We start from the raw sequence: 10,026 nt of genomic DNA on the forward strand, positions 1-10,026 counted from the left end.
TTGATTTTCAACTATAATAATAACACAAACACTAACACACACTCATAATAAAAATAATAATATTGTTTTGTTATTGTAAATAAATTTATCTTTATTTTAAATTTTGATTATTGAAAGAACACAAACACACAAACACAATTCAAGAAAAGACACAAAATAAATTAGTATTTTTTAATAGAATAAATTCAAAAAAAAATTAAAAATAAAAATATTCACAATATAATAACATATCCATATTAAAATAATAATATAAACTACATTAAATTAAAAATAGGCGCACCCAACATAAAATAACAGAAGAATAATATTATTTAATTTTTTTTTTTTTTTTTTTTTTTTTATGGGAATATTTTTTTTTAAAAAAAAATATAAATACTAATTTTGTTATCAAATATTACTATATCAAGCTTTGATTTTATAAAACATTTAACCAACTACCATTAAACTTTTCATTATTCAAAAAAAAATTTTATTTTAAATATTTTTTTTAATAATTTTTAAAAATAATAATAATAATAATATTAATAACAAAAATAATAAAAAAAAGAATAAATCAAAAAGATTTTAATTATATACTTTCATTAAAAATCATTAATTAACTTGTAAGTTACTTTTTTATTTTAATTAATTTTTTTATTTTTTTTTTATTTTGCATATTTTCAAAAAAAAAATATTTAAACAATTTTCATTTTATTTAAAAGATCATTTATTAATTTAAATTTAAAATATTAATTTAATTTAATTTATTTTACTAAAAAAAAAAAAAAAAAAAAAGATAATTTTTAAAAAAAAAAAAAAATATAAAATGACATTAAAAAGAAAAATTACTGAAATCGAATCAGTTGAATGTATTGCCGAAATACAAGAAAGAACCAAAATATATTTAAGAGAATCCATTTCAATTTGTCAACCAATCTCAATTATCCCATCACCAATTTTTAATACCGACTATTTATTAACAAACTCCAAAGGTAGCAGCATTGCATCAGTAACCCAAGAAAATAGTGAAACCCCTTTAATGGCCGATGAATGCAACAATACAAACTATAAGATCACCCTCAACATGGTAAATATTTTCGAGGATACCAAACAATTATCAAATGAAAAAAAGAAGAAAGCTCAAAACAAAATGGTTAATAATATATTAAAATCAATTGATATCAATGGATGTGACTATTACAAATATTGCTACAGTGCCGATAGTAATGCAATTTTAAAACAACACGACGTTCCAGTTAAAATCGACGAAAACCTCTACCAAGTATACTTGAACTGCTTACAAAAGGATATGATATATGAATTTGTTCCAAACTCTAAAGATTACAAATCCCAACTCACTGTTTTATATAGAAGAGAACTCATTAAATATTTACACTTGCTCTGCAACCAATTAAGAATCCACTCGAAAACCCTAGAGCTTGCCATTGTTATATTTGATAGATACTATGATGTTTGCGATTCATTCAAATTTGAAAAAATTCAATTAATTGGTGCCACCTGCTTATTCATCGCTTGCAAATACGACGGAGAATTCACATGTCCAACCATCAACGAATTAAACTTCTCTTTAAATGGCCAATTCCAAAAGAAAGATTTTGTAAATATGGAACGTGAAATATTAAAGACCCTTGACTACCACATTCCAAATATTACTGCTTGGGATTTTGTTGATATCTTTTTATTGGTTGCCCTCGAACCACACAAGGGATCCGAAAATTACAAATCGATCGAATCACACTTTTATAATTTAATCGAAAATATTTTGTTAATTTCTCACTTTAGCTTTGATGCTAGAAGAATTTCCAAATCTTCTTTAGCCTGTGCCGCCATTGCCATCGCTAGAACCTCTATTGGTATCAGACCTGTATGGAAGAAATCTTTAATTCAAATCTCAAACTACTCTTTAAAAGATTTTTACTTTGAATTTCAATTATTAACCAACCTATACAGAGAAAACTACCAATATTTATTAGAAAAGTTTTTACCAAATCCAAAAATAATGTTAGAAATAATGATATCCGATATTGATTATTAAATCATTTTTTTAAAGTTCGAATATATATATAAAAAAAAAACTATTTTATCGATTAATTATATTTTATATTTATTAATTATTTTTTAAAAAAAAATAATAATATCTATAAAAAAACAAATAAAGCTATACCTATGTGTACATAAAAACAAATATTTTATAAAAAAAAAGAAAAGGTGTATTTTATTTTATTTATTTATTTCTTTATTTTTTATTTAAACTTTCTTTAATTTCTATATTTTATAAAAAAAATATATATTAGTAATTTGTGGTTTTCTTTTTTTTCCTATATCTATACTTACTATTAAAAACTATATTATATTGTTTTGTGGCTTCAGAATCTGGATGAGAAATTAAATAACTTTTACCTTCATCACAAGAACGAGCAATTAAAGGATCGATTGGAATACGACCCAAGAATGGTACGTTCATATCTTTTGACATTTGTTCAGCGCCACCAGTAGTTGGAATGAAAATTTGAGATTCTTTATTACATTTTGGACAAACAAAACCAGACATATTTTCGACAACGCCAATAATTGGTACACCTACTTTTTTACAAAAATTAATTTCTTTTCTGACATCGATTAAAGCAACATCTTGTGGAGAGGTAATAATTACAGCACCATCTATATTACTTGTTTTTAAATATTGTACAATTGAAAGATGTTCATCTGAGGTACCTGGTGGGGTATCAACAACTAAATAATCTAATTCGTTCCAATAAACATCTTTTAAGAATTGCTTAATTAAACCATTTTTCTTTGGACCTCTCCAAATTACTGCATCTTCCTCTTTATCTAAAAGAAAACCAACTGACATTACTGCTAAATTATCCTCAACATATACTGGATCCCATCCTTGACCACTAATATGAATTACCTCGCCTTCCAATCCCATAATCTTTGGAATACTTGGTCCACAAATATCAATATCCAATAACCCAACTTGTTCCTCTGTATTCATTGCTAATGCAAAACTTAATTGTGATGAAAATGTACTCTTTCCAACTCCACCTTTACCTGATAATACTAATATTTTATGTTTTACGCTTTTCATTCTTTCTTCAATTTCTACTAAATCTGGATCTGGTCCCTTTGGTGCTGCACAAATTTGCTAAAAAAAATCAACAAAAAAAATAAAAATAATTAATAAACCATACTATACTATATAACTCTTGAATAATATATCAAAAAAGAATAAAAATATATTTAATATTCCACTTACTTGATTGGGACAACCTGCACAAGCTGCTGATTTTCCACTCATTTCAGATTGAGTACCTGGACAATGTTCAGGTGGTGGGGCAACTAATTGATCTGACATTTTATTATTATATATCTGTATATCTTACTGTGTGTAATATGAATAATTAAAAAAAAAAAAGTTGAGATTTTTTTTTTAGTATATTAAAAAATAATTTTTAAAAAAAAAAAAAAATTTTAAAAAAAGTTTGTTTTTTTTTAAATTAAAAAATAATTTTTAAAAAAATTTTATTTTTTTTTAATTTTTTTAATTTTTTTAATTTTTTTTCATTTGGGTTCGACTTCTTTAAATTCACACATCACAATTATATTTATAAATAGAATTTAATCATATTTAATCAAAATATATCTATATACATATATAAGAACATATACAACTAGAAAAATGAAAAGATATCAAAAAGTTTTCCTTACATTTGCATCATTAATGGCCGTTTGGTTTTTAATTCTTATAGAAAAGATTCAATTAAATTTATCTGAACCTGTACAAAGTATTATACCATTTGTAAGTTCAAACTTATCTATTTTATGTAAATAAAGCAGCAGCAGCTTTAGATTAGTGTGTACTAATTTTTATTTTCACCTATATAAAAGTTACCATTATACGCACTTGTTGTATTTGGTAGTTATTCATTAGGAGTTATTGCATACAACCTTTTAATTATGAGTGATTGCAAAGAAGCCGCCGATAGTTTATATGATGTATGTAAAACATTAATTAATAAAAATAACAATATTAAAAATAAATAATAATTGTGCTAATATTTAATACTTTGTCATTTAACCATTTTATAGGAAATTAAAGAAGCCAAGGAATCATTAAGATCAAAAGGAATGAAATTATAAATTTAACAATATAAATAAAAATAAATAAAAATAAAAAAATAAAAATTAAATTATAAATAAAACAATAATATGTTGTATATATAAACATCATCTGTATTATTACCCCCTTTATTTTTCCACTATCTATTAAATAGGTTACATACAGAATGAAATTCAATTTTGGACCACAAAAATAAAAACAGAAGTTTATGAAAATCAATACAATTAATAAAAAAAAAAATACTAATAAATAAGTAAATAAATAAATAAAAGAAAAAAGAAATAAAAGAAGAATAAAGTTTTTTTTTAAAAAAAATCTATAAATTTAAATCTTTATATTTTTTATTCCACCCTCTAAAGTAGTTGAACAAATTATTGGTGTTGTATGATTGGATTGCTGTTGCGATTGTTGATGATCATAATATTGTTCAAATGATGGTTGATTGTATTGTTGTTGTTGTTGTTGTTGTTGTTGTTGTTGTTTTTGTTGGTATTGATGTACATTTGTTGTATTTTGGTGTATTTGTTGTTTCCTTATCAATTTAAATTGTTCTACTTGCAATTTAAATCGTTTTTCTTCTTCTTCATCAATAGTATTAATATCCATATCATCTAAACTAATAGTATTATTGCTATTATTGTTAGCGTTGTTATTATAATTATTATTTTGTTCTTTAAGCAACAATTGTTGATGATACTCTCTCATTTCGTTTTCTTGTATTTCTTGTTGTTGTCTAATTAATTTTTCGTGTTCAATTTCAAGGTTTTTAAGATATAATCTATGTTGACTTTCTAATTGCTCTTGGTAGCTAACTTTTTCTAGATTCTTTTCTCTTTCTGATAAATAATTTTGATAGATTCTCTCTTTTTCAGCCAATTGAGATTTAAGAACTTCAATCTCCTTCAAGTAGTCATCCATTAGAGATCCATATTTAATCAATGGTGTCTCTAAAAGCGCCTCTGCGGATGGTCTAACTGTTGGATCTGGATGAATCATTAGCTTTAATAACTGCCAAAACTCTTTGGAGAAACTTGGATCTTCGACTAAAAAGCCATTTCTAATTGACTCCCATTCATTACCTGATTTAGGTAATGGTTTGCATCTTGCCAATTCATATAATGTACAGCCCAATGAAAATATATCACACTTTTTCAATGCCGACATATCATCATGAAGTAGCTCTCTTGATAGGTATCTACTGTCACCTTCGGAATAAATCTTTGTATCAGTAGCTTCGTTTAATAAACCAAGGTCACCAATTTTGAATGTAATACTATTAAAATCGATTTTGTTACCATCTATTATTAAATAGTTGTCTGAATTTACATTATTACTATTATTATTATTATTATTATCATTGTTATTGAAATTATTAATATTATTACCGCTATTATTAATATTATTTTCTTGACTATTTATATTATTACAATTGTTACTATTATTATTATTAAATATATTGTTACTATTTTTTAAAATATTATTATTTATAATTCGATTTTGATTGCATTTATAAACCATATAAATGTTTTCTGGTTTAATATCTAAATGGACCAAACCTAAAGAATGAATTTGTACAAGACCAGTCAAAATCTGCTTTGCTAATAATAAGAGATTTGTTTCGGATTGTCTTATATTCTCGACAACCCATTTATATATATTACTACCATTGCAATACTCCATTTGTATAAAAATATGACTATCTTCCTCCCATGCATTAAAATATCTAACAATGTTGCTATGGTCTTTGATAGCTGATAAACCATAAACCTCTCTATAAACAATTTGACGATCCTTTTGACCCTTTAATGGCTTTTTGGTTTTTTTAATAGCATATAAACAGCCATCGATTCTATGACGAACTATATTAAGAAATGAACCGTATGTTAATATTTCCAATCAATCAATATAAAAAAGAAAAAAAATAATATTTATATTTACCTTTAAAAACAAAACCAAAACTACCCTCGCCAATTAAATCCAACTCTTGAAAAAGTATGTTTATATAATGAAAACTTGTAATCTGCTCCACTGGCACTACTTGTATCGGATAAAATTGATTTATTTGTACTGCTATTATTTGAATTTAATGATGACTGTAATCTACCCTCTTCAGTGAATGGGTTTACATTTACACTGCCGTTATTGGTTGGACTATTTGTATTACTATTATTTGGAACACCACCACTTGAATTTAAATTAAAGTTTGATGACATACTAGTTGATCTCTTTCTATTTGTTTTCTCTTCAAGTCTACTTAAAAGGAATGGTTCGAATTTTGGTGATGAAAAATTACTTCTTTTTAATGAAGGTGTTGGGGGTGGTGATGGAGTTGGTGAACTACTAATAGAATCTAAGAAAGCTCTTTGATCCGGTTTAATTCTTTTAACCTCGGTAGATGGGGCTTTAATTGTACCATTCATAAATGCTTGATGAGTTGGTGTACTATAAATATTACTATTATTAATACTATTGGCGCCCCATGACACTGGTGAGGTTGGTAACGATGATGAAAACATATGATCATTACTATTATTTATTATATTTTGTGGTGGTATTTGATTATGAGGTGGTGTCGATGGAGGAATATCTGGTTTAATTGGCATTTTAAACTCATTTTTTATTGTTGATGGACTATATATATTATTGTTGTTGTTGTTATTATTGTTATTGTTATTGTTATTATTATTATTAAATAATGGATTTTGTGGTGATGAAGAATATAAAATTGGACTAGATGGAAAAAATTGAGATTTTGTTGATGAAAGAGATGCTGATCCCGGGTAACCTGGATCATCGAAAAACAATCTTCTGCCCTTTCTCATATGGCCAGTTGATGAATGTGGAATATTTACACTATTACTTGAAAACCCATTTGAACTATTACTATTATTTACTATATTTATACTTGAAGTTGCATTATTATTATTGTTGTTATTATTATTATTGTTATTATTATTATTATTACCGTTTGGTGATGATGATTCAATTTCAAATTGATTATCATCGGATGATAATTCGTTTATTAATAATGTATTGAATGATTGTTGTTGTTCCGGTGGACTCGACTCGATATCAAAATCGTCATAGTCTTCAAAATCTGAAAATGCAGGTGTTCTTTTCTTTGGTAATGCTGGGAAGTTCATTTTCTTTTTTTTACAAATTTATATAGATATTGGAAAAAAAAATTTTGGTAATATTATTATTATTTTTATTATTATTATTATTATTATTATTATTATTATTATTATTATTATTATTATTATTATTATTATTATTATTATATTTAATGTTATTATATGAATTTAAATTTTAGATGAATTTTATTTACAAATTGTGGAATAAATATTTATTTTTTACTATTATTATTATTATATATAATCAGTATAGTATTTAGCACAATGGATGGTGAATTATTTTTTTAATTTTGAAAAAAATATTAAAATGTGTGAAGACAACAAATAAAACTAATGCTGGCGGGTAAAAAAAATAAATAAAAAAACAAAAAATAAAAATTTGAAATATAATGTGGTGGTAAACAGGGCTATCTGCTATTAAAAAATAAATAAATAAATAAATAAATAAATAAATAAATAAATAAATTATTATTATTGAATATAAGATTCTATAGTATTTTTTATAATAAATTATTATTGTTATTTACTATAAATATTGTTATAAAATATTATTTTTTTTTTTTATTTTATTTTATTTTATTTTTTTTTGGAATATGTAAAATAAAAATTTAATTTATTTTTTTTAAAATATATTATGTACAATAAAAAAAAATAAAAAAAATATAATATACTATATATTATATATTATATATAATATATATATAATTTATATATATAGTTATATATATTAATATATCTATATATGCGATATATTGGAGGTTATGAATTTGAAAAAAAAAAAATAAAAAAAAAAAAAATTAAAATAAGTTTTTAACAAAAAACGAATACGATCATATGAAAACAGTTGAAAGGTAAAATAATACAATAGATTTTAAAAAAAAAAATTAACGGTTAAAATGAGGCGGGTGTTCTTTTTTTAAAAAAAAAGAAAAAAAATTTCGAAAAAAAAAATTAGAAAAAAAAATAAAAAAATAAAAATTATTCTTCCAATACAAAAAATAGTCTGGTCGCAAATAACCATATTGTCAAAATGATCCAACACTCATTTATTTTTTTTTTGCACAGCAATTTTTTTTTTTGTTGTGAATATTTTTTTTTTTTTTAGAGCCAAATTTATTGGTCATAGGTAATTTTTAAAAAAATTCGTGCACCAAAGTGGAAATTTAACTGAAATTATAAATTTAGTAACATCCAATCATCATCACTTCAAAAATTTTATATAATAATAATATTTATCTTAAGATATGATATTGGGGTGTTATTTTGTTTCTTTTTATTTTTGGTTGGTTAAAAAAAATATCTTTTCTGATTGGTGTTTTCATTTTATGAATGAAAAAGAAAAAAGTAAAAAAAAAAAAAAAAAAAAAAATTAAAATTAAAATTTTTTTTTTTTTTGAAAAAAAGATATATAATAATATTGTTATAATTGGTTGTTTTTGATAATATTGCCATATTTTTTTTTTTTTTTTTTTTATAAATTATTAGTAGTTATAAATTTGTATATTTAACTTTTATTTTTTATTTTTTATTTTTTTTTATTTTTTATTTTTTCTATTGGTGCACCGAATTTAATTTATTTTTAATTTATTTCTGTAAAATATAAATGCTGCTACAAGGCTAAATAAAATGAAAAAAAAAAAAAAAAAAGTATGGGAAAAAGGGGAGAAAAAAAAAAAAAATTATATTAATTATTTGAAATTGTAATAATTTTGGTGAATTTTAATTGATACTTACAGTATAAAACCTAAAATACTTCCAACAATAATTAAAGCTAATTTTGCTTTTGACATTGACTCAGAGGTGTGGATTTGAACTGGGTATTCGGGAACATAAATAAAAAATCTTTGTAAAGTTGAGGTGAGGGTTGGAGAGGTTGTTATAGTTACATTGGCAGGTGTGACTAATGAAAGTTCAGCATAAATTCTCTTTGCAATAAAATATTGAGGATCGATAGATGAGAGTTTTGGTGATTTGAATAGGATGAGTTCATTACCTGTCATTTGTTCTTTACTTAGTTTAAAATCTATAGATTGTGATGTATTGAATAATCTATAAAAATTAATAAATTCGTTCTTGAAATTCCATTCTACAGGATTTGAAATTTTGAACTATAGTAATATTATAAAAGATTATTAGTATTTATAAAGATGATGAAAGTAGGGTTTAATAATAATGATAGTTACATTTGGTTGATCAATCCAATATTTAAATTTGGTTTCTGGTTCGGGATTGTTTACGGCAAAGTAACAATCTAATAAAAATCTAAATATTGGTGAATCATCCATTCCATAGGTGAAGCAATGGGTTTTTGATAGGATAAAATCACCAGAGCAGTTTGCCTTTGGATCCATTAAATTTAAATCACAGATGATAGGTGTTGATTCTTGACAATTGGTACCCATAAAATCCATTGGACAGTCACAGTTTTGTTGTGGAACATTTCTAACACAATTGAGAATTGCAGTTGAGGATGAACTAGTTAGTGTACAGTTTGTTCCACCTTGACAATTAAGTGATAATGTCATAATTTTATCAGTTGGGCCTGTACATTCAACGTTTTGTATATTACATTCACCGTTTTTAATTGGCTCGGCATATGATGGATAGTCAGCTGGTGGTATAGCTTTACCATTACAGAATAATGCTTGGTTTTTACATTGGAATGCAAAAGTATCTAAACCAAATGATGTTGTACCATAGTTTGTTTTTGAATCACGACACATTGTTTTTTGAATTGGACAATCGCTTAAATATGTTTGATGCATCAAA

General features: G+C 24.0%; 5 protein-coding genes across 5 annotated transcripts in view; 2 read left to right on the forward strand and 3 right to left on the reverse strand.

Moving 5' to 3' along the window:
* Positions 1 to 340: 340 nt before the first annotated feature.
* DICPUDRAFT_96629 (uncharacterized protein) lies at positions 341 to 2,035 on the forward strand (the record flags this gene model as incomplete). Its single annotated transcript, XM_003284233.1, has 2 exons — positions 341 to 602; positions 776 to 2,035. The coding sequence occupies exon 2, from the start codon at positions 806 to 808 to the stop codon at positions 2,033 to 2,035; it is 1,230 nt and encodes a 409-aa protein (XP_003284281.1). The 5' UTR covers positions 341 to 602; positions 776 to 805.
* A 255-nt stretch (positions 2,036 to 2,290) lies between these two features.
* On the reverse strand, positions 2,291 to 3,358 carry DICPUDRAFT_27432 (nucleotide binding protein 1; the record flags this gene model as incomplete). Its single annotated transcript, XM_003284263.1, has 2 exons — positions 2,291 to 3,148; positions 3,260 to 3,358. The coding sequence occupies 2 exons, from the start codon at positions 3,356 to 3,358 to the stop codon at positions 2,291 to 2,293; spliced, it is 957 nt and encodes a 318-aa protein (XP_003284311.1).
* Positions 3,359 to 3,682: 324 nt separating this feature from the next.
* DICPUDRAFT_86185 (uncharacterized protein) lies at positions 3,683 to 4,143 on the forward strand (the record flags this gene model as incomplete). The annotated part of the gene is made up of 3 exons (XM_003284234.1): positions 3,683 to 3,802; positions 3,892 to 3,999; positions 4,093 to 4,143. The coding sequence occupies 3 exons, from the start codon at positions 3,683 to 3,685 to the stop codon at positions 4,141 to 4,143; spliced, it is 279 nt and encodes a 92-aa protein (XP_003284282.1).
* A 304-nt stretch (positions 4,144 to 4,447) lies between these two features.
* On the reverse strand, positions 4,448 to 7,266 carry DICPUDRAFT_148051 (uncharacterized protein; the record flags this gene model as incomplete). The annotated part of the gene is made up of 2 exons (XM_003284264.1): positions 4,448 to 5,972; positions 6,086 to 7,266. 2 exons carry the CDS (start codon positions 7,264 to 7,266, stop codon positions 4,448 to 4,450), a joined length of 2,706 nt encoding a protein of 901 aa, XP_003284312.1.
* A 1,464-nt stretch (positions 7,267 to 8,730) lies between these two features.
* The window catches only part of DICPUDRAFT_96631 (uncharacterized protein), a 2,580-nt gene continuing 1,284 nt past the window's right edge, over positions 8,731 to 10,026 (reverse strand). Inside the window, exons 2-4 of the mRNA XM_003284265.1 lie at positions 9,441 to 9,931; positions 8,992 to 9,365; positions 8,731 to 8,874 (exon numbers count right to left, since the gene is read on the reverse strand). Coding sequence (XP_003284313.1) covers positions 8,826 to 8,874; positions 8,992 to 9,365; positions 9,441 to 9,931 — 914 coding nt within the window. The 3' untranslated portion in view covers positions 8,731 to 8,825. The remainder of the gene's footprint in view (positions 8,875 to 8,991; positions 9,366 to 9,440; positions 9,932 to 10,026) is intronic.

Source organism: Dictyostelium purpureum, assembly GCF_000190715.1.
Source record: "Dictyostelium purpureum unplaced genomic scaffold DICPUscaffold_22, whole genome shotgun sequence".
In the NCBI taxonomy this organism is placed as follows: Eukaryota; Evosea; class Eumycetozoa; order Dictyosteliales; family Dictyosteliaceae; genus Dictyostelium; species Dictyostelium purpureum.